This window comes from Tiliqua scincoides, chromosome 1, assembly GCF_035046505.1.
Source record: "Tiliqua scincoides isolate rTilSci1 chromosome 1, rTilSci1.hap2, whole genome shotgun sequence".
In the NCBI taxonomy this organism is placed as follows: Eukaryota; Metazoa; Chordata; class Lepidosauria; order Squamata; family Scincidae; genus Tiliqua; species Tiliqua scincoides.
The window spans coordinates 12,944,143-12,967,961 of NC_089821.1; the positions used below are offsets into that span (position 1 = coordinate 12,944,143).

The following is a 23,819-nucleotide window of genomic DNA, read 5'->3' on the forward strand; positions in this document are numbered from 1 at the left end:
ACTTGCATGGGCTGTCCCATTTCCTTCAGTGGGGAGAGCCTGTCCGTATCAATGTCCTGTGGGCACAGAAAAGTACCTAGAGTAGTGGTTCCCAAACTCCAGTAGAAAGTTGGGAACCAAGTATTTGTGTGAGCAGGGAGGGGAGCAGCAACAGGACTGCAGCCTTACTTGGAGCCCAATCCTGAGCTTGGCACAGGTTCCCGCCAGCGCGCACTGTCATAAACGTGCCATAAGGCACATCTGCGAGGCTTACCGCCATGCCATTGCCTGTGCTAGCCCAGCAAGTGCTGGGCGGGCGCCCGTCCTCCACTGCTCGGCGGTCACACGGATCATTGAGCCGCAGCATGATAAGCGGGAGCGGGGAGGAGGTGTTCCAGGGAGAGGAGAGGCAGGTGGGCGGGGAGGAGGTGCGACGGGGAGAGGGTGGGTGGGAGGGAGGTGTGTTGGGGGAGGAAGGGAGGCGGGTCCTGTGGAGCTCTGCTCCACCAGATCCAAGGCCTTCGTGTGGGGCTTGGCGCACACCTTATCTTACCTTTTCGTAGGGGGCTTTACCTTACCTTTTGGTCAGCGGTAACATGAGTAGCCCCATTGCGGGGCTGCTTCCCTTACCCGGGAGAGGGGGACAGAAGGGGCTGTTAGAGTCTAATCCTATCTAAATTCCACCCCCACCAATGCATATTCGCTGCATCCTATGATGGGGAGGGGCAATCCTCCCTGGAAACTTTTGTTCCCTTACCTTGGGTAAAGCCTCAGCTCCCCCTCTGTGTTTCTTTGGTTCTGCACCAGCTATTTTGCTGGTGTAGAACTGAGAAGTATATTAGCAGCAGAAAGGGAGATCCGGCCACAGGCAAGTGCTGCTGATCCCTCACCCATCCTGCCCAGAAATGTTCTTCCCCATCTCTCCTACCACAGCCTGCAGTCCCACTGGCCGATGGTGTCTTCATCAGCAAGCATGTGCAGCTGATCCTGACGTGCATCCTGATCCTGATGCCTCTGCTTTCTGCCAGCAGAGAACCATTCAATTGTTTTTAATGAGATTTCGTCATGAATGACTTGCTAAATTGTTCCTCTCTAGATAATCTGCACACACAAAGGATAAGAGAACTGAACTTGGAGACTTCCCTAGGAGGCTAACTTCCACCCGAGGTAACAAAGACACCTCCTAATTCAACAAATTAGGCTTGTGACTTGAAGAAAACAGACAAGACATTCCAAATGTCTGTGTCTTCTGTGGATGGTGCACTGCAAGCAGTGGTGGAGCTAGAGGGGGTACAGAGCACTAAGTTTTGCAGGGAGCCTCACCGCAGTGTGCAAGCGGCCCCTCCCTTTCGGAGCCATTTCTGGTGGTGGGAGTGACAGGAAGGTGAATGCACTTGCCTGTTTGCTCCCATGGCCCAGAATGGCTCCAAAGGGAAGAGGAGTGGCCACTTGCATGCTGCCGAGAGGCTCCCCGCAAAACTTAGTGCTTGACACCCCCTCTAGGTATGCCACTGACTGCAACTGTATCCCTAAGATGGAAATGGAGCACCACTTCCAAGGGCACACAAACTGAGCTTATTCCCACAGAAGTGGACATGGAAAGATGCTTACTTCAAAGAGGTAATTTGAAGCTAGATTTACTTTGGCTTTTTTATTAAGAAAAAGCTGTACAATTGGTAAGAAAGACATGGTATGCCATCTATTTTTATTGCATTCTGTAGTGGGTAAAGCTTACAAATATAGCCACCTGGCACAACAAAAACTTTCCAAAGAAAAAAGTCTGAACGGAATACCACACTTGCCCACTAGGAATAAGGAGGCAAGTTACATTTCAGTCACAATTTGTCATCACTTTTCTCTGTTGACAGTGGAAGTCCAAGTATGAAACAGCAGCAATAACAGCAAACACAAACCAGTTAGGGGGAAGTCTACAGTATGTAAGACCATTCTCACAAACACGTGAGTATGGACTGGGCATTGCATAATTGTTTCACAACGTATTTTGACTCTATATCTTTTTATAGTCTAGAGATCACAGCATGTTGCAAGATTCCAGTGCTGATGTGCAGCTAGCCAATGTTCCTCCCAACAAAGATGGAGTCCTGGATCAAGGAGATGTGTAGGCAAAGCCTGGACCAGGCTCAGACTTCTCAGATTGCCACTAAGGCAACCTCAGTTCTCCATATGCAAAGTGTACTCATCTAATTTAGGAAGATGCTACAAGGGGAAATGTAACAGAATTACCAAGCACACGGACCATTAAAAATAGTACAGTGTTTCTCAAACTGTGGGTTGGGATCCACTAGGTGGGTTGCGAGTGAATTTCAGGTGGGTCCCCATTCTTTTCAATATTTTATGTTTAATATATTAGAATTGATGCTACTATGGTATGTGATTGCATTTGGGGAAATGTTAGACCAGCTGTTAACCAGCTACTATGTATATTCTTTTAACAACGATTGTAAGTGGGACTTATTCCTGGGGAAACGTGGGTAGGATTGCAGCCTAGGATTGTTAAATTTTTCTGCTCAATGATGTCACTTCAGGTCATGACATCACTTCCAGTGGGTCCTGGCAGATTCTCATTCTAAAAAGTGGGTCTCGGTGCTAAATGTGTGAGAACCACTGACTTAAAACTATTAAGGGTGCAATCCTAACTGCGCCCTAGGCTGCTGCAAGTCTCTTGTGCCAGCCCAAGGGGTAGCAAATGTGCCATAAAGCACGTTTGCGCCTCCTTGGGAGTTGGTCAGGCCAAGGCAGGGGAACGCAGGAAGAGGGTGGTACCAGGGCAGGCGGGTAGGGAGCAGGAGGTGGGGCTGAGACCCAGCTGTTATGCTAGATCCCAACCTCGTTCCCCAAGCAGCGTGGAGTGGTTTGAACCCGCTCCATTCTCCTCGGACCTGTGCCACCTCCTGAGATGGTACAAGTCCAAGGAGAACCATTGGGGCTGTGGTGGTTTACCCAGGGGTCAGGGGAAGAGTTTCCCCTTGCCTCTGACTGAGCTACTTCTGGCCCCAATCTTGCGCTGGATACTGTGCAGGCCCCCTGGCCTGCCTGTTCCAGCGCAAGATAGGATTGCACTGCACCTCTTTTAAAAGTGGTTTTCCAAATGCACATCTCTCATGTTTTCAAATTTAATGTTGATGCTATAAGAGCTTGAAACTTTAAAAAAAATTTAAAAAAAACTCTGATTCCCAGAACTCTAGTAGGAGCTTGGGACCCAGACATAAGACGCCATCACCTTTCAGGCTGAGAATCCTGAGCTCGGTGCCACGGCTTCGTGCCACCAAGCACTGTCGCAAACGTTCCGAAAGGCACATCTGTGACACTTACTACCAGGCTACTGTACAGTAAGCGGAGGTTGGGAGTGGGCGTTCTGGGGAGGGGGAGGGCAGGCGAAGGCATGATGGAGAGGTGGGGGTGGGCGGGAAGCATGCCGGGGGAGGGAGCAGGGAGGCAGGAGGGGGGTCCAGTGGAGATCCTGTCCATTCGCGGAGGGCTCGCCACCCTACACGAACGGCTTTACCTTACCACTGACCTTTTGATTGGCAGTAAAGTGAGTAACCCCATTGCGGGGCTGCTTCCCTTACCTGGGAGAAGGGGACAAAAGTTACGTTCTGCTGTGGAATAAAGAAGCATGCTTATCTGAGTGCAATAATTATTGGGATTTATTCTAGAACATGTGCCCCAAATGAAAAGATCTCCCAACGCCTTATCCTTTGTTTTAAAGCAGCCACCAAGGCGGGAAGTTGGGAATTCTCTGAAGCTGACACAGGAAACAGTGAGAGAAAAAGGAAGACACAATATGGTTATCTATCTTTTTCCTTGTTTGTGACTATGTGGATACAATAATTTAAGTCAGGGGAATTGAACAGGGAGGAAGAGTTAAAATGCCCTCCCTCAGCACAAAAGTTCTGATACAACTGCCCCCCTTTCAGTGCTTTTAACCAAAGGGAAAAACATCATATAATCTGATTCCAACATTCCCACATATCAGCTAGGTTGGCTTTCTCTGATCATTGCTGGGTTTGTGGACACAGTAACAACCTGCACAAAGCTGAAGGGGGGGGGGAATTCCAGAAACATTCCAAGGAAACTAATTCCTACCCACTAGCATGGGGTGCAGCATGTCAATAGCTGCCCGTGGTACAGTCTCGTACAACGATTTTCAACCTTTTTCATCTCATAGCATACTGACAAAATTGTCAAGGCACAACATCAGTTTTTTTTACAAGGCACACCCATTAACAGCAGGGGCTCGCATCCCCCAATGGCCCTACTAACAAATGACCCTCCCCCAAACTCTTGTGGCATTTATACAGACCATCTGTGGCACACCAGTGTGCCACAGCACAGTGGTTGAAAATGGCTGGTCTAGTAGTTCATAGGTCTCCGTCTGAAAGCAATTTGCAGCTTAGCCACATTTGCTTAGTAAAAAAAAAAAAAAAAACCCTACTGTAACTAATTTCCTAGATTTAACTCACTTGGAGTCCAAGCCTATGCATGTCTAATCAGAAGTAAGTCCCATTATAGTCAATGGGACATACTGCCAGGTAAGAGAGCATAGGATTGTAGCCTCTTCTGGGAGTTACAAATTAAAGATCAATCCTATTCACATCACATCTACTCAGAAATAGGTCCTACTAGTGCGACTTACTCCCATGTAAGTATGTTTAGGACTGCAGCCTAAGGCTTATTTAGATGTGCAATTCAACATCCACTTTCACTTTCATAACTGACACAGTGGTGAGCCAGCATAGTGCAATGGTTTGGGTGCTGTACTGGAACTAGCGAGACCCAGGTTTGAGTCCCTACTCAGAGATAGGGCTCATTGTTGCTTAGAGTCCCCTACCGAAAGGCTTGTTGTGAGGGTACAATGAAAGTGGGAAGAATCATGCACTCCTCTCTCAGCTCTTGGAGAAAAGATGAAATACACAGCATATGCAATCAATAGGATGAATTAAAGACAAGGTAACTACATAGATACAATTGGCCACTAAGCAACTCTTAAGAACCAAAACACTCTGCCATGAAAATGTACCAATCTATGATGCAGTCTCTCTTGCTCGTGTCTAGAATGACTGGTGATCGTGGAGAAAAATGTTCCAATTATATTTCAATCAGACAAAAAAGTTACATTCTTTGAAGAGGCAAATGCAGTTTTGCAGGGATGCTCTTAGTTGATCTTGTGGTCCAAGAAGGGGCAGCGCAGTGAGCAGTGTTCATTAGTCCAGTCCTTTTTATTTCAGTTTTTTCTTTGTACACCATGTAGTATTGGAACACCAATGAGATTTCATGCAAAGGTGCCCTCTCTCTCTATCTCTCTCTCTGCTGAAGATACCAAAAGAGTACAGTACAGTATTTTCTACCTCCCTATTTTGCAACCTCTGTCAAGCAAAATAAAAAGATTATTGCTATGATGACCAAGGGCATATCCATCAATCATTCATGGACCAATGAATGACTCAATATTTAAGTGTGATTGAGCCAACCAACAATGGTTGCATGGATTTAACCCTCCATTCCACTGAAGTCAATGGGATTGAAGAGAGCTTCAACTGGGTTGGACAGCTCCAATAATCATGTGGACAAGTCATCACTGTTTTGTCCCGTACTGGGGAAGCAAGTGCTGCACCTGGTGCATATGCTGTGGTGGGAGCAAGTGCTGTGACCAGAGCTAGGGGGGCATGTGTTGTGCCCCGTGCTGGGGGGGGGGCATGTGCTGCATCAGGTGGTGGGGGGTTCAGTCATGGGGGGCCTCCTCAAGATAAGGGACCCTGTGTTCCCTTACCTTGTGGCTGCATTGTGGCCGCATCAGCACTGAAAAGTTGAAGAGGATTGGGCCCCCTAGTTCCTGAGGTAAGAAAAACGAGTCCATCTGAACATAGCCCTGGACGGGCCAACGTGGAGCGGGGCTTCCTCCTCTGCTGTGCGGCACCCATTCGTCGGTGCAGCGGAAGAGTCCAACCCTCTGCGTGCCTACTCAGAAGTCGGTCCCATTGCGATCAGTGAGATGTACTCCCAGGCGGTGGCGTAGCTGGAGGGGTGGCAGGGAGGTGGGCGAGGGGCCCTCCCTTCGGAGCCATTCCCGGCGGGGGGGGGCAAAACGGACCCGCGCGGGCCCTGCCATGCTGAGCGCTCCCCCTCCAGCTACGCCACCGCCCCCAGGAGCAGGCTCGCAGCCGGAGGGGCGCACGGGTGCGACGGCTGCGCTCGGCGGGCGCCTAGCAGTCGACGAGGCTCTCGTAGTCGGGCGCCGTGGCCCTGCGGACGAGCGGGCGCCCTCGCGGCGCGGCGGGGCTCTTCCGCGGCTGCTCCTCCGCGGGCCCGCCCTGCGACTCCAGCGAGCGCCCGCGGACGCCCCAGCCCTCCACGCGGACGCCGTGCAGCGCGGGCGCGACCAGGGCGGCGGCGCCCTCGAGGGCGGGCGGCGGCGGGCCGGGCAGGGCGAGCAGCAGCGCGCCCGCGGCCCGCAGCAGGCGCACGCACTGGCCGTGGCCGCCGCCGGCCGCCAGCTGCAGCGCGGTGCGCCCGGCGCGGTCCGCGCGCTCGAGGCGCAGCTGGCCGAGCCGGCGGAAGGCGCGCAGCAGCCACTCCAGCACGGCGGCGCGGCCGGCGGCGGCGGCGTGCATGAGCGGGCTCCAGCCGCGCGCGTCGGCCGCGTCCGGGTCGGCGCCGAACTGCACCAGCAGCTGCACCGCCTCCAGGTGGCCGCGCTCGCAGGCCAGGCTCAGCGCGCTGCGCCCGGCGTCGTCGCGCAGGTCCACGGCGGCGCGGTGCTCCAGCAGCAGCCGCGCGAAGGCCAGGCGCCAGGCGGGGTCCTTCAGCAGCACGGCCGCCATCAGCGGCGTCCGGCCGCGCTCCGCCCGGCTGTCCGCCACCTCGCCGCCCAGCGCCTCCAGCACGAAGCGCGCCAGGTCCAGCCGGCCCGCGCCCAGCGCCTCCCGCAGCGTGCGCGCCGCCCCCTCCGGGCCCAGGTCCCGCGGCCGCAGCATCGCTGGCTCCCGAGCCGCCGCCCGCCGCGCCTTATAACCTCGCCTCCGCGGGCGCCGCCTCCCGCCCCGCCGGAGCGCCTGCTCTGCCCGGGACCGCGGCTCGGCTCTGCCCGCTGTGACGAGGAGGATTCCGCCCCCTCGGAGGACGGGCGCGGGCTGCGCTCCTAGCCACGCTGCCCTGGGAGCAAGACCCGTTGACGGTCGTGGGACTTACTCCTGAGTAGACGTGCAGAGGCTTGGGCTGTAAAGGCTGCAGTCTTAGCCACACTTACCTGGGAGTAAGATCACTGACTGTAATGGGACTTACTCTTGAGTAGGCATGCATCGGTTGGGCTGTAAGGCTGCAGTCTTAGCCACACTTTCCTGGGAGTAGGACCAACTGACTATACTGGAACTTATGAGTAGACGTGTTGCATTGTGGCCTCAGATCCCTGAGCACATACACAGGCTGCCCTCCTATCCACACTTTCCTGGGAGTAAGCCCCATTGACTATTATGGGACTTCCTTCTGAGTAGACATACATAGGACTGGACACAAGCCTAAGGCTGCAAGCCTATCCACACTTACCTGGGAGTAAGCTTCATTGACTATAATGGGACTTACTTCTGAATAGACACGCATAGCATTGGAGCCACAGATCCCTGAGCACATACACAGGCTGCAATCCTAGCCACACTTTCCTGGGAGTAACTCCCATTGACTATAACCGGACTTCCTTCTGAGTAGACATGCATAGGATTGGGCTCCAAGGCCCTGGAGAAAGGGAATGCACCCCTGTGTACAGAAAAGACATGCTGAGTGTCCCTGGAAGGCTCTCCACACTTCAATGGCACCCTTAAGGTACTCCTCAGCAAATGCCATGGGAAAAAAGGCGAAGCTCTGGAGTGTGGGACAGTCTGGGTGTGAGATTTCTTTGAAGCCTGCCTGGCCCTGGAAGTGCCAAAGTAAGGAGCGTGGCTGACAGGAGGCCTGTGAGCTCCTGAACCTAACACAGTCCCAGCTGGGCTTTGGCATGTCAGTTAAGGATGGCTGGGTTGGCAACCTCATGATGTCTCAGGACTGCTGCCTCCATGCCTGATGGGACAGGCTGAAAACCCCCCTCAGCTGAGACACTGAGAGGAGAATGTGGCCAGGCACAAGCTTAACTGTCCTCTAACTGCAGCAGCAGCTTATGAGGTGAAAATTCTCCCTCCTGACATTGAGGGTCTTAACACCTGATTAAGGATGTGGGGGGAGAGAGGAGACCTTTCTTCCATCCTAAAGCCCCCTCCCCACAAATACTTCAAACTAGTGCGCACTTCCTGAGGGGAAGGAAGCTGTGGGACCTGTGTAACCTTGAGGAACATCCTGTGGTATAAGTTGAGAATGCTCTGCACTTTCTCAGAAGTAGTACTGTGGCCACCTGAGGACTGGGGTTCTTGTTAGGAGAGGCTGAGGCTCCTCCTGCTCCTCAGGTGTGGACATGGCGGGGATGGGGGAGCAAATTGGGATTGCAGTGGCTGCCCTCTGTCCTTTGAATAGACTCTAGGGCAGCTGCTATGTTGGACGAGATGCTAGCCTGAATATTTTTGATAGTGCTGGTTAGCTCTTCCCAATCCGTGGCGCCAGAATCAAGGCAAGGGACAGGTGCATCAGTGGGCATGATGGAGCCTTGCGCAACTCTGTGACCAACTGGGGAAGCCTTCTGAGGCTTCCCCATGGTCTTAAACTATACTTCTGGAAAACCAGAATACAGCTTCCACCATGTAGAGAGCCTCAGTAAGGCTTCCTTCGTCATCCTAGATTCGCATGGGCTCAGCACCTGGGGCACTTGCTCTGTTTGCCCAGCCCTAGGTCCGCTGCTGGTGGACTATGGGTCAAGTGTTTTGGGAAGCAACCACAGGCTGATCATGTCATGTGATTAGATCAAAGTACTCAAGATGACAGCATTTTTCAAAATTATGTTTCAGCTCTTCAGACGATGGCTCTCCTTTACTGATTGCCTGGAGTGTCAGAACAGAAGCAAAATGGCTGTTTCACATCACTTTCACTTTCTGGGTCTTTGCTTTTGATTCTTGATAGACTGAAGATGTTTGAAAACTCTTTTCTTGCAGCGGTAGCCACTGATGAAGGCAGTATCTGCTTCTGGCTTTTCACCGATGTTTGCCGTGTACTTAAGAACTGTGTCATGGTGTAATGTCCATGGCGGGAGGAGGCCCCTGCCCTGGGGTCGATTCTGAGCACGAGGGGCTTACCCGGTCTAGGCGTGGTGGTCGGCGGTGAACAAACGAGCAGGAAGCAGGTATGGCGGCTTTACATAGACGGTTTATTTGGGTCAACCTCTTTACATTCATGGGGGATCGTTACTTCACAACCCCCTTCTGTCTAGGCTGACTGGTGTTGTCACCATCAGAGCAGCTCAGGCCCCGGTCCTTCGGGTTCTTTTGGAGCTTGTAGTCCAGGCCTCCCTGCCCAGGTTCCTCGGCCCTGTGCCCGTGTTCTGGAAGACCCTGCCCGGCTGGCTGGGGTCAGGCTGGTTGGCCTTGGGAGGGCCCACAGTCCCTGGGTGTTGGCTCCCTTCTCTGTTGGTTCTCCTGAGCTGTAGTTGGCGTTGAGCACCCATCTCAACCACCAAGGCTGTCCAGGGTATGCCCTCTGGGTCTGGGCAGGCCCTGGGTCAGGGGGGTCTCTGTCCCAGCCTCCTCCCTCTAGGGCTGACCACAGCCCCCTCCCTATGGAGGCCTCTCTCCTTTCCTTTTGGCCTGGGTCACCTTCTCCCACTGGCTTCCCTCTGGCCTTCCACCCCTCCGGAGAGGAGTGACCTCTCTCTTTCCTCTCCCGCTCCCTTATGAGGCTTATCTCAGGTCTGCCTAACCCCACCCTTCCGGCCCACGTGTCTTCCTGCTCCCAGCTGTTCCTACTTCTGTGTAGGTGTCCTGCACGGGCCTCCAGTCCTGCTGACACTCAGGGCTTACTCCCGAGTAGGCCTTGACTCTGGAGGAGACCCCTGTGTCCAGGGAACTCCTGGCCACCTGAGCCGGGCCCAGGTGACACATGGGCAGAATTATTATTATTATTATTAACAGTATTTATATACCACTTTTCAACAAAAAGCAAGAATTAGTTAATAAGAATATGCCTGCAATCAGACCTTGCCAGGAGCTTTGAGTCTTTCAGCTTGTCGATTGGAAGACAATCTATACCAACTTTTCTAAACCAATGAAGAGTGAAGTTTCCAAATTTCTTCTATTTATATAATCTGATCTATTAATTTTCAAACTAAGATCTGACACTGCACACTTGCAACATATGAAGAGACAATGTCTTGTCCTGTGAGTCATTCAGTGACCCTTGCATCAGCTGTAAAGCTCTTAAGGAGGAAAACAGAAAATGGCTTCCATCAGAATGCTGAAGAGTCATTGCCAATCAGTGGCATAGCTAGAGAGGGTGCAAGTTTTGCAGGGAGCCCCACCACAGTGTGCAAGAGGCCCCCTCCCCTTCCCGGCTCCTGTTGGATACAGTGGTAGCCTCTTTGGTGGTGCTGCTCCAGCAGGTGCCAGAAAGCTCAGAATTGGACTGCCTGTGAGTTGATTCGTTCTCCTGTGTTTCCATTTATCGGTTTATGCATTCTCTTTTTCCCCAATAAAAAGGCATGGAAAAGAAGCATAGCAAACAATGTACACCATCATTTGTAACTTGTCAATCATAACAAAAAGTCGTTGTGATGGTTTGAAGATGGTGAGCAAGGGTGCCCTGGGGCTACTTGTGGCCCTCGAGGACTCCCAATCCGGCCCGCATGGAGCCCCCAGTCTCCAATGAGTCTCTGGCCTTCTGGAGATTTGCTGGAGCCCGCACTGGTCTGACACAATTGCTCTCAGGGTGACGGCCAACAGTTCGACCTCTCATGTGAGCTGTGGGATGAGGGCTTCTCCACTGCTTGCTGTTTCATGTCTGATAAAGCAGTGGCGGCAAAGGAAAGGCTGGTCTTGCTTTGAGCAAAAGCTTTTATAGGCCTTGAACTATTGCACGACCTTCATTCATTCATATAAGTTCTATCTCTAATATATTCATTTATGTAAATTCATTCCATTTTTTTCCAATTTTGGAAATTTTTTCCAATTTTCCAATTGGAAAATTCCAATTTTTTCCAATTTTGTCCAATTGGACCATTCCAATTTTTTCCAATTTTTTCCATTTTTTTCCAATTTTGGAAAAATTGTAAATTTTTTCCATTGGACCATTTCAGCAACGTGGAGAGGGGGGATATGCTGCATGGGTAACAGCCTATCCTCCATACCTACTTTACCCAGGCTTCATGCACTGGAGAGGACACTCTGTTCCAGAACCACCATTCAGAGCGTGACACCATAGTCTTCCGAGACTGAAGGATGCCAACAACAAAAATTCATTCAAATTTGAAATGTGAATTCGTTCTTTTTTCTCTGACTTAGTGTCAGAGAGATGATGTGGACCTCCTGCCAAAAAGTTTGGACACCCCTGGTAAGGAGGAAGCAATCTGCATTGTGAATATTTTCTCAGTAATGCTCCACACCCTTTCACAAACATATTTTTGTTCACAACTGGAATTCTTTGAATATGGCCAAAAGTTTGCTAAACCTGTGTGACCACGTTTAGCAGAAGGGCAAATTCAGCTTCTATTCCCTGGCTTTCAGATCATGATATTTCGGTATCTGTTGATAAATATTAGGGCCAAGTTACATGTGACCCTGTCAGCCCAATCCTATCTAAGCTTCTAGCACCGATGCAGCTGCAGTGCAGCTCCAAAGTAAGAGAACAAATGGTCCCTTACCTTGAGGAGGCCTCTGTGATTGCCCCCCCCCCCCAAGAAAGCCATGCATGCCATGTTGGCACAACTGCATCCATGCTAGAAAGTTGGTTAGGATTGAGCTGGACTGCCTCTGCACTGGGCCGGTGTCCAATTGCATGCCTTCCCATGCGCTATTTTAAAGAGGAAAAAAGCCATCATTGATTCTTTAGGGAAGCTTTTTCTCTCTTTAAATGCTGTGTTCTTGGAGCACAATCAGAAGCAAAACCATTGCAGGGACAAATCCTAAAGCCCCCCTCCCTTTCCCTTTCATGGTTCATCTCTCTTTCCCCTCCCCCTCCCCCCATGCTATCAGAAAAAAAAGAACACACTGGGAGCCACATTACATATTAAGGGGCATGTGTCATTTAGCCCTTGCCTGCATACCTGTGAACTCAATCACTAAATTGCTTTAAGGAGGCCTTTAAGGGTTTATTTGTGAATTCCTTGTGCATATTTGCTTGCAACATGAATGGACCTTTCAGAAGCTTGAAAAGTTTGGGCATGATTGCAATAAGGCTGGATAAATGCCAGAAAGAAGTGATGGAACGGCAGATTCACACCAGCTGTGTCCCTGCAGTTCATGTCAACAAGTTAATAACCCATCCACCAGCACTGTTTTACATCAGATCGCTGCAACATAATAACCCTATATGTTCTCTCTCACTTTTGGGGAGAGAGAGACGCTGAGTGGAGTTTCAATATTAACCAGCAATAGTAATAACAAAAATCCTGGCGTCCTTTTGAGAAAGCAGTATTGGTTGATCAGCTCAGCGGCGGAGCAATGATCAAAAGTCGTTTGCTCTCTGTGTTGTGATTGTTCTTCCAGTCGTGGTTGTTACTGCAGCTCCCTACGGGCAAGGTTGGTCTCCCGCTGCTGCCTTTCCATGCGGTCCAGCAGCTCTGTAACCATCCCCAGATACATATAGCAAAGGATTAATTAACGTGCATCTATTTTCAAGGTATGTAATACCCTGTGGAGGTGCTGATTATTTGTCAAGCTAAAACAATATGGTTCTTACAGCTAACTGATACAAGCCCTTCAACAACAGATGGACACTCCACCAGATGGACAGTGCCAGCCAAAGAAAGGGACTGCCTGGACAAAAAAGTTCTCTAACTGCAGGAGCCCATTCCTGCACATTGCTGTCGCTGCCCAGAACAGCTTTGATGGCAAATTGGGGGGGAGGCGCTTACACAGCATATTGCAGCGCCTGCAGTACTTACCATGCTGCCCCTCCTGTAGCTATGCCACTGGGTGGGGCCCAATTTTAAGAGCAAAAGAAATGTGCAATGAGGGGATCTGAACTTTTGTGGGGAGCTTTTCTCCCCACAGACCACCCACCCTGGCACCTTTCTCCCCACTGAGTTCACTTCTAGTATCGGAGACCAGTTGTGAGGAAAAGGCATTTTAGTGGCAAATTATGGGAAGGTTATTAATGTGGGGGGAGGATTCCTCTCCCCTCACCCATCTGCTCCATTTACTCTTACAGCTAAGTGCCACTACCCATTTTATATATGATTGGGTAGACCCAGGTTAAAACAAATTAGTTGTCATCACAAGTAGCTTGATCATGACAGAGAAATGGGAGAATCTGTTCTACTCTCCATCATTCCCCTGTAACAAACATGCAATGAAACTGCACTTCTGGAGTGGTGGGTGCTGTGTTCATGCCTTAACAACTGAACTCCCTAAATGCCACCTACTACTAGCTTAACTCCAGTTGCATTTCTGCATGAAATACTTTTGAAACTTGATGTTTCTATCTTATAAAACAAATACACAGAGTGAGTAACTCAGAGTGAAAACAATTTAAATAGTTGCAGTTTGGGATGCTCAGGTGACAGGTACCAGGCTTTCTACTGATTATACAATTATCCAAAATCAGAAACTGTTTCAACAAAACATTTCTTGGGCTCATATTCTCAGGTGGAGAAAAACATACTCTGAATCTTCCTTCCCACTTCTTAGTCCCTCTTCTTCCTACCTTATTTTGGCATGCTGCTCGCCTGGTTGCATCAGGGAGCTCAAGTTATTGGGACGGTGATCACCTTTGCCCGGAACCTTTGAAAAGCCGCTCCCTGACACATGCCCTGCTTTTCAAATCCCTGCATATGTCAGGGAGCGGCTTTTCAAAGGTTTGGGGATTGGACAAATTCACAAAGAGTATGTCTACCAGACACCTTGCCTTTGAGGCACCAAGGTGCTGCCACCAGTAGCGTAGCTACAGGGCTAGCAGTGTGGTAAATATTGCAGGCACCACAATGTGCCATGTAAGTGGCCCCTCTCCAAGTTGTCCCCCAATGGCTCCAACAGCAAGTGGCACTTATATGGAGCGTTGCAATGCCTGCATTTCTTACTGCAGCCCCCCCCCATAGCTACACTGCTGATTGCCACTGAGGATAATCACCTTCATACCCTGCTGGCAACCCTCCCAGAAGCAACTGGCTGGCCACAACACGAAACAGGATGAAGAACCAGATCCCGCAGGGCCCTCCTTATGTTCTGCCTCCAGTGAAGTCTGTTTCACTGCTATATCTTCACAACAGATGAGGGCTGGCCCTAAATGTCCCAGTGCCTGAGGTGGCATGGCAAATACTGCCCCCCCTTACTCCACATTGGAAGCTCTAGCCAGTAGCGTAACCAGAGGGGAGTAGCATGGTCTGGTCTAGAGGGTAGAGCCTCCATTTGCCTGAAGATAACATCCACAGGTCGCCAGTTCGAGGCCACCGGCACCTTGAAGCAGCTGACAAGCTGAGCCGAGTTATTCCATCTGCTCTGAGCGTGGGAGGATGGAGGCCAGAATGTGAAACCAGATCAGAGTGAAACATCTGGACTGTTGTGGTTCTTGAAAGATAGAACCTTCTTTCAATTGTAAAAATCCCTGCGGGGATTTAATCAGCCTGCCTATGTAAACCGCCTTGAATAAAGTCTGAGGAGAAATCTGACGACCAAGAAAGGCGGTATATAAATACCTGTATTTTATTATTTCATGGTAAATACAGCAGGCACTGCAACAAGCCATGTAAGCAGCCCCACCAACTCCTTGGAGACATTAGGGGCTGCAATGACAAGATGTTTATTTATTTATTTATTTATTTTTATTAACACACACAAACATATAACATACATTTAGGAGTGCTAAACACCATATACCATTACTAATTAATCATACTATATCTCCTAATCTACTTACTCATCTATTTCTACCTCTTACTGATTTATCCATTTATTTATATAATATACAACAAATTTTCCCTAATGCCCTATACTGTATTTTCTAAATAGTTTCTACCAAGCGTAAACTAACTTCAATTGCTCATTAATATTAAAACAAAATAATTACCAAAATTATCACCTCAGCTATTTCAACGCCAATCTAATTACACTTTTTTCTTTCATAATAACCACATATAAAACAATTCTTCCACATGTTTACATTTCCAGCTATATTTTTTAATACATTATAATTCATATTTATCCATTTCATACGTATTCTTTCTTTTTTTCTTCAAATAAATTTGGACCATTGTTATTAGCTGAATAAATCCTCCAATTTTCTTTAACCCTCAGATTACCCCTCAGGGTTCTTTTTCTTTCTTACTTTCCATTTTTTCTCCTGCAATATCTTTAATAATTTATCTCTATAACAGAATCTGATAAATCCACACTTTCTTATATAGGGTGTGTTCATTCTTCCAGTTAACTGGGATATATTTTCTCCTTCTTGTTCCAACAAATTTTGTGATTTGTGCACTCCTGTTACTCTGTCCATCTTATCTTTCTTAATCTCCATCAGCGCCTCTTCTTCGTCCTGTTGATCATCCTGTTGATTTTCCTCCTTGTCCGCTTTTTCACTCCCTTGTTTATCTTCTGCTTGTTTCTTCACATCTTCCAATTGTTCCTTACAGACATCTATCTGTTGGGAAAGAGTCTCCAGACTGGCTTGAATCTGCGAGGACCAATTCAGCTGTTGTCGCTCCATAACAAGCAATCTCTCCGTATTAATCAAGATTTTCTGTATCCACATTTCTGGAACAGAGTCCATTTTGCAATTTCTCTCTAGTTCACTAGATGTCCACAACATATTATTCTCCTCATTTCCACCACGTCGTTACTACTCTGCCATCCGAATTCCTTACATACCTCTTGCAGATAACAGTCCAGTGCAGTTAATGGAGAGAAAAACAAAATGAAAGAAAACAGTCTCACCGTCTCTGGTGCAGAGAAAACAAAGCTCTTGCAAATCTAATGAGAATTATATTTATATCCGATAATGTCCAAGAATAATTCTGGATTTTAGTTCACACCCAAGTTATAGTTGTAATTATAATCCACCACCAATTTATTCCACGACAGAGAAAAAGAGCACTTTCAACCTCCTTAAAAAGTCTCTCGTTAATGCCTCCAATATAATCAGGGCTTTTAGCCAAATTGGTCAATCAGAGCTGGGGACAATATTAACACTTGCTTATCTTAAATTTCAAGCTTAAACTTTACACTTCACCCTTTTTTCCCTCCATATGGAGCCAGCAGCTTGATTGCAGATCACTGCACCTCCCCAAATACTGTCACAAACGGTTAGATTCCTTGAGAAGAAAGCGCCTCCTCTTCAGACCTGCAGTATTTGGGGGATAACAAACTGTCTCCCAGGAGCTCCTGGAGACATGTCTGTTCGTCCACTGTTGGCTCCTCCCCCCTGCAATGACAAGATGTGATGCTGTTGCTACCCCAATGGTGGATGGGAGGGGCCACTTACGCAGTGCACTGCGGCACCTGCTGTACTTACTGCATCACCACTCCCCTCTGGCTACACTACAGACTCTAGCCTACCACTCTCCATCACATATTCTCTTCTGCTCCCCTCCATCTTATTTTTTCAGTCCAGGGGGTTGGAGGAGGAGGATTAATGGAAGTGAGTGTATGGACAGAGGTGGGTGCCCCCCCATCTGCTGCATAGAGCAAATGCCTCAGCCAGCCTCAATGATGGTCCAGCCCTGCAACAGATCCTATTAGTCAAAGAAAGCAGAAATTCCCATGCGGATTCAGAGTAATCTGGCTTGCCAGGGCAAATTTATCGGGATATCCAGGGAGACTGTGGCACCACAGTAAGAGACAGCCCATAAAGACGAGGCAGCAGTGAGGTCTGAAACTAAATAAATCCTGTTAAAGTCAGAAGTCCTAAATTAAGGGTCATGTCAAGAACCTGCTAATATTTGAGCAGAATCTCACAGTCTGCTCTCCTGCTGTTCTGTGGATTTCTCATCCTGTATGACACTCTCCGCCATTTGCGTTTCAAGCCTTGCAATCTCAGGCATCAGGTTGCTTTCTTGCAGTGGTGGCAGCCCTGGGTCTTCCTCGCCAGCAGCATTTGGGACCTCGTCTCTCACCACCTCTGCTTCCAGAGGAAAACAGACCTTCACACAGTTCTTCACTATATCTTGCACCTCTGCACTGAGAGCTTTCACTTTCTCTTCGTACTCTACAAACGCCTCCTGCTGGAGCTGCATAAAGAGAAATGCCGACATCTGAGAAACATGTCTGCTACTGGAGTCAGTGGCTGTTGCTTGTTTATAGAAGTCTTCATCTCACAAATGAAGTTGGTGCTTGTGAAAAGACCCAGCTCAAAGAAGCCTGTATTTTTAAGGCAGAAAGCAGAGCAGGGCTTTCACTGTGGTGGCACCCACACTAATGGGCACCTTGTGGCTTTGCTATTCCATCCACTGATGACTTTTAAGCACCAACTGGAAGCCGTTTTGTTTTTTCAAAGAGTCACAGTTATGAAACTGAAGAGAGGTAGTGCACGAGGACACAAGGGGAAGGAAGAGGCTGCCTGATAACTGGTAACAAATATATTTATAGTAATGTAAAGCCCCACACAGACGTTAGCTAACTACAGAGACCAATGCTGTGAGGTTACTGGCTTGTCGTGCCCTTGTCACTGAAACCCTCATAATTTCATCCTCCACTCTGCAGAGACAGCATTTGTCTTAAGAAGCAAACGCTCTCCCCATAGACAGAATATGCAGCATTCCAAATAATGGCTATTCACTGCATGGGGAGAAGGGGAACAAAACTAAGAGCATGGTGATGAGAAGGACGTGGTTTGCTGACGTGCTCACAGCATTGTCTAACTGTGGAGAGCATTCACTGTCAGATCATGTCTGCACAGGACCAGCTGCTTTCTGCTTGTGGCACAGAACGAGTGGGGAGACGTGATTTAATTGGTACAGGAATAAGGAATGTGACATGTGGTGTGGATGTTGCTTATTTGCACAGGACACTGCTTTGGACATTTGGTGGGGAGTGGTCATGGGATACCTGATTTTCTTTTTCCTTGATCTTTTCTACGCAGGCTGTCTGCTTTGCTTCCAGCACTTCTAGATATCTGGCCTGCTTTTCATTCATCTTGAAGAGAAAAAACACATACTGAGAAATTCAACATACATGTGGGTACAGGATGCTAGCTTAGCAGGAGGCATCTAGGTTAGCATTATCTACCAGGGGTCAAACATATGGCCCGCAGGCTGAATGCGGCTCCCGGAAACTCTTTATCCGGCCCCTGTTGGGGCTCTCCCTAAGCCACCCTTTCACCAGCGCTGCTTCTGCAGAGGATTTGGGAGAGAGAAGGAAGGAGGCCTCAGACTTGCAGAAGGCAAGGAATGCTATGGGGGAAGGCACAGAACAAGAGGGGTGAGAGGGAAGGAGATGCTGCCGAGGTACTGGGAGAGCCCAATTTTCACAGGGTTCATCCTTTCGACAGCACTGCCTTTGCTGTCACTTCTCAGCAGTAATGGATCTGCCCCTCACCGCGCCCTGGGGCAAAGGTTCACATTGCATGCCCCTCCCATACGTACCCAGCGTAACAGAGCCTCACGCAACTCTAGGAGTGACTGGGAAAGCCTTCTGAGGCTTCCCTGCATTCTTAAACAGTACTTCCAGGACTACTGGAAGTACTGCTTAAGACGGCATCGAAAGCCTCAGAAGGCTTTCCACGCAGTCTGGAGCGCTGCGCAGACATAGCACTTAGGGCATTTGCCCCCCTGCCCCCCTCCACGTCTGCCCCTCCTTCTCAGAGCAGCTAGCAGTTGCTCCCTGCAGAGCAGCTAATCACAGTGGGCTCTTTTATGTGCACTGGGACGTCAATTTGCAAGTGTGACAGAGCAAGGAACCTGACGCTATAGAATGGAAAAGACCATGCATCAGAGCTATAAGATGCCCAAGGCAAAGGAATGAACTACGATCATTTTTTTGTGACTCCTGCTGAGAAGCTTTAGAAACAGCAGCAGCTGCTTGTGAAGTTGGCTGCAACATGCCGGCAGTGTCCATCAGACCCCCAATACCTTTCCCATTCCAATTCCTCTCACACAATAAAAGCAAACGGGCAGTTTTGGCCCACCCATGACACTTGCACTGGTACTTACTTCTTGAACACACTATTGATCATTCCAGCAGCTGCAGGCACCCCTGAAATCTCCAGATGACCATTTGGTAAGTTAAATCTGAACATTGTTCAGTAACCTGCTATAGGGAGGATTCAATCAGTTCCAAGTTGAGCCTTGCAACCACAAATGGTTCTTTCTATATCTTCCCCTCTGAAACTATACAGCCAAGGCACTGAGTGATGATATAGAGATGATTCCCCTAAGAAAAAGGCAATGAAAATATTCTAGAGAAGCTTACCAGCTTGACCGTCTGTACAACTTCCTGAATGTGTGCATTATTGATCTCCCTTTTTGATCTTTAGGGGGGGAAAAAAAAACAGGAGTTAAACTTGAAGTCCTGTGCCTGTCATAGTTGAAAAAGTGGCTTCAATGAATCAAGACAGATCATCCATCTTCATATGTGCCCATTTAAAAATTAAAGTGACGTGATTTCCATGCATGCAAAAGGGATAATGATATACAGAAGCGCGCCAACAATTTCTACTCAAGGAGCAGCTGAACTGCAGACTTCCTAAGTATATTCAGGCATTGTAGTGGAGTGAAGATGTGCTCCAAATCAGACTGCCTAAACAAATAGTCACCACAAATATCTTGGTAAGACAATGAGGTTGAGGATGTGTTAAGGAAACTCTCCACGAGTTAATGGCCCCAGTAAATTCGGGAAAGGCTTCATTCCAAACCCCAGTTCCAAACAATCACAACTGTGGCACCAGAAGGGGGGCATTTCAGAAAGGCAGAAATAGAAGTAGGTAGGTTGGCAACCTTCAGTCTCGAAAGACTACAGTATAAGCCTACAGCACCTGGTATTCCCAGGTGGTCTCCCATCCAAGTACTAACCAGGCCTGACCCTGCTTAGGTTCTGAGATCAGACAAGATCAGGCATCTGCAGGGTAAGTAAGGCTGTGCATTTCCAAAGATGGTTGAGCACCTGGCTCTCTATGTCATTTGCACAGATGTTAGGGATTAAGACCCCAGTCCTATTCAGCTTTCCAAAGCCAATGCAGCTGCAAAGCAGTCCCAATGTAAGGGACTTACAGCCCAATCCTATCCATACTTTCCTGAGAGTAAGCCTCATTGACTCTAATGGGACTTCTGAGTAGACACGCATAGGATTGGGCTGTTACTTCCCTTACTTTGAGGAGGCCTCCATGACTGTCTCCCCCACCACAAGATGCAGTGCACACCCTGTTGGTGCTGGAAAGTTAGATAGGATTGGGCCCAAAATCCTCTCCCCAATTCAATGCAGAACATAATTTAGGACTGCAATCCTACACACACTTTCCTGGGAAGTTCACTTTCCACTGAAAACAGTGGAAACTTGCAGTTCATAAGTATGGAGGTTTAAATGCTCCCCCTGCCTCTCATTTTGGGAGGAGATACCCTTTCTGAGGAAGGGAAAAGGTGGGGGAGGATGGTTGCTGGAGAGCTCCATGCTGGGCACGACAAGCTGACATTTTGCAGCTACGCTTTCAGAAATGTAATCATTTCCTCAAAAGGAGCAGTACGATTTGAAGAACCAATACAGTATTTGTACTAGTGAAAGACATATGCCAAGTCAGTATAACAGCATCTTGTCTGAAAAGAGAAGTCCACCATACATAGTCTTCCTGGAGGGAAGATGCTGGAGAAGTTGAAGGAGGAAAGTACAAGAGTTTGTCATTCAGGATCAGGTTCACCACATTTTTGAGCTTCAGGCTCTTTTCAAGTGCTATGAATGGTTTCTAGTTATTGCTTGATCCAGGAAGGAGTCGTTCAGCATAGACAAATTCAAGGAGTGCAGTCTGTCTAAGAGTACCTTTCCTGGGCACACTTATCATTGCTGGTCTTAGCCACAGCTTGGATTCGGTCTAGTCTCTTGGCTTCTAGTTTCTTTTTCATCTCTTTAGTGTCACTGTAGAGAGGAAGAGATTCTTAAGAAGAGTTTTTGAATCTCAGGAATAACATAAGTTACACAGGCCAACATACATTTTGCTTCCTTAAACATTACACCAATTCCTGGGTATATTTGGGGTGCCGATTCTAAAAATGGCATCTGTTCTGCCCTGTCACGTCTAATTTTGGAGATATACAGTAGTATAGCCTCATTAGTTCAAGCAGCTTCCTCATGAGGACGCCATGGTGCAGGCTTCCTCATGAGGAAGCTGCTTGAACCATTCACTAATGAGGCTATACTATATCTCAAAAACTAGATAGGGCAAAACAGATGCCATTTTTGGAATCGGCACCCCAAATTCATATCAAACCACCATAAAGTTTGGGAAAAACTTTTCTGACCCTCAATTTTGTAGGCCTGTGTTATCAATGTAAAGAGTGTTTACATGTTTCAGACATGAAACATAGAGACCTGTCATCCAGCCCTTTGTTTACTGGATTGAAAATATTCCTTGCCCAAGATAAATGATCCCAATGGGCGAGAGAAAATACACACCAATTGTGTGTAGGTTACATCATGCAAATCTCTTTTGACAATTCACCAACACTTCCTATTTTGAGCTTTCCCTGTGCACTGATTGACCAGACTGCTGTAGTCATGGTGGAACCAGTCCAACGACAGATTTCAATCAGCATCCTGATTCAAAGGTTTTACTGGGCAACATACCGATGGTGGAAAAGTGGCCTACAGATACCTAAAATAAGTAAAATAAAACCTCTGCATGGAGTATCCAGGACTGGACTACATGCACAGAATCCCTTTCAACAGCTACACTTACAGCTACATTGGTGGCAATTCAGAGCCCAATCCTGAGCTCCCGTGGCGCTGCTGTGGAAGCACCAACAATGTACTCCCACGGCAGCCGCGGGCAGCACCTTGGGAGAAGGGGACTTTCGTACCCTTCCCCCGGGTAAAGGGAGTAGCCCCGCAATGGGGCTACTCGATTCACCGCCGACCAAAAAGTGAAGTAAGAGCCTTCGTGTCAGGTGCTGAGCCTGACAAGAAAGTTCTGGATCTTGTAGATAAAATGTTATATAATTGCACATATTATTTTCAAACTTACCTTTCCAAGGCCTCCTTCAGTGCCTTCAGCTCAGATGCTTGCTTTTCTCTTGCAAGTTCTAATATTTTAGCAATTTGCTATTTAAAGATGAAAACAGGGTACAAGATTGAATTTTACTCTGCACTTTATTTTTGTTTTTTTAAAGCTACCTTTCACCCACAGAATGGGCCCTAAGGAGACCTCGCTGCCTGACCCTTCTAAAGCCAATTACGCCAGTCATTTTAAGAACATTTGCCATTTTGCCTGTGATGTGTAATATCATCTCATCCGATAATAGCCAAGGTGTGGCTATGAAGGTTGACATAGTGCTTTTATAATAAGTTACACGAGAAATAAGAACCTTATTGTTTACAGAATAAATACAACGATCAAGTGCCTGCATTTCTTATGACACTGTTCTCAAATTAGTTTCTGTTTACATCCCACTTCCTTTTTCTGCCCCATGGTGTTGGATGCCATGAGCATAGTAGTGTAGCTAGAGAGGGTGCAAAGCACTAAGTTTTGCAGGGAGCCTCATCACAGTGTGCAAGGCCTTCCCTTCCTTCAGAGCCATTCCAGGTGTATGCTTCCACTTTGCTCCCACCGCCTGGAATGGTCAATACCAATAGAACGTTTGGGCCACTGTGAGATACATATAGCTGGACTAGAGGGGTTTTTGGTCGAATCCAGCTGTGCTCTTCTTATGTTCTTATGTGCAATGGCTCCGAAGAGGAAGGGAAGGGGCCCTTTGCATGCTGCATTGAGGCTCCCTGCAAAACTTAGTGCTTTGCACCCCCTCTAGCTATGCCACTGCATGAGCATGCTTTTGACCACACAATTACAAGTGTTTGTTGACTCACTTTAAGTCAGCTTTATATATTCATATATAATCAATGGGCAAAATGTGGTATTCTCTCAATAAATGTTGGGACAGCTAGAGACCGATGAGGTCTCTTGTTATCTGGTGTGCTCCCTGGGGGATTTGGTGGGCCGCTGTGAGTTACAGGAAGCTGGACTAGATGAGTCTATGGCCTGATCCAGTGGGGCTGTTCTTATGTAGCCAAGTTTCTACAGCCATCTGACAAGTCAATAAGATATGTCTATATCTTTGTCGTGAGAAAGATGTGCAGGCAAGTGCAAAAAGCAGAAGCATGAACTACTCATGCACCCCCCACCCCATTTCAGGCAGTGTCACTGCCTGTCAGGAATGGAAACATACCTCTGTGGCCTGTTGCTCTTTCTTCTTCCGAATCACATCATACAGCTCTTCACCCAGCTGGATGAGCTCTTCCTCCAACTTCTCTTTCAGCTCCAAGACTCTGTTGTCAGGGCTCTCTACCCTTTCACCAGCATTCGTTCCTGGACTGGTCTCATCTGAAGTACCTTTCCTGCAACTTCAGGCACAAGGGAACAATTCTCACTGTGTAGCAGAGGCAATCAATTCACTGAGTAAATGCTGCCGTGTCACCAAAGAGTCATTTTGCACGGCACTCTTGTATAGTACTTCCTTTTCTAACACTAAGATTTACCAATACAGTATTAACATAAATCAGCACCACAATTCCATGTTCAACTTCCCACTAAAGGCCCAATCCTATTCTTGAGATACAGTGGTGCAC

General features: G+C 48.2%; 2 protein-coding genes and 1 pseudogene across 2 annotated transcripts in view; all 3 read right to left on the minus strand.

Annotated features, from left to right (window-relative positions):
* Positions 1-6,203: 6,203 nt before the first annotated feature.
* Positions 6,204-6,974, minus strand: ANKRD63 (ankyrin repeat domain 63). Its single transcript, XM_066612347.1, has one exon. It carries the CDS (start codon positions 6,972-6,974, stop codon positions 6,204-6,206), a length of 771 nt encoding a protein of 256 aa, XP_066468444.1.
* A 7,958-nt stretch (positions 6,975-14,932) lies between these two features.
* PLCB2 (phospholipase C beta 2) overlaps positions 14,933-23,819 on the minus strand; it is a 64,009-nt gene continuing 55,122 nt past the window's right edge. Inside the window, exons 27-32 of the mRNA XM_066615261.1 lie at positions 23,420-23,594; positions 22,222-22,298; positions 21,021-21,116; positions 19,464-19,521; positions 18,102-18,188; positions 14,933-17,284 (exon numbers count right to left, since the gene is read on the minus strand). Coding sequence (XP_066471358.1) covers positions 17,009-17,284; positions 18,102-18,188; positions 19,464-19,521; positions 21,021-21,116; positions 22,222-22,298; positions 23,420-23,594 — 769 coding nt within the window. The 3' untranslated portion in view covers positions 14,933-17,008. The remainder of the gene's footprint in view (positions 17,285-18,101; positions 18,189-19,463; positions 19,522-21,020; positions 21,117-22,221; positions 22,299-23,419; positions 23,595-23,819) is intronic.
* On the minus strand, positions 20,014-20,133 carry LOC136638037 (5S ribosomal RNA; annotated as a pseudogene).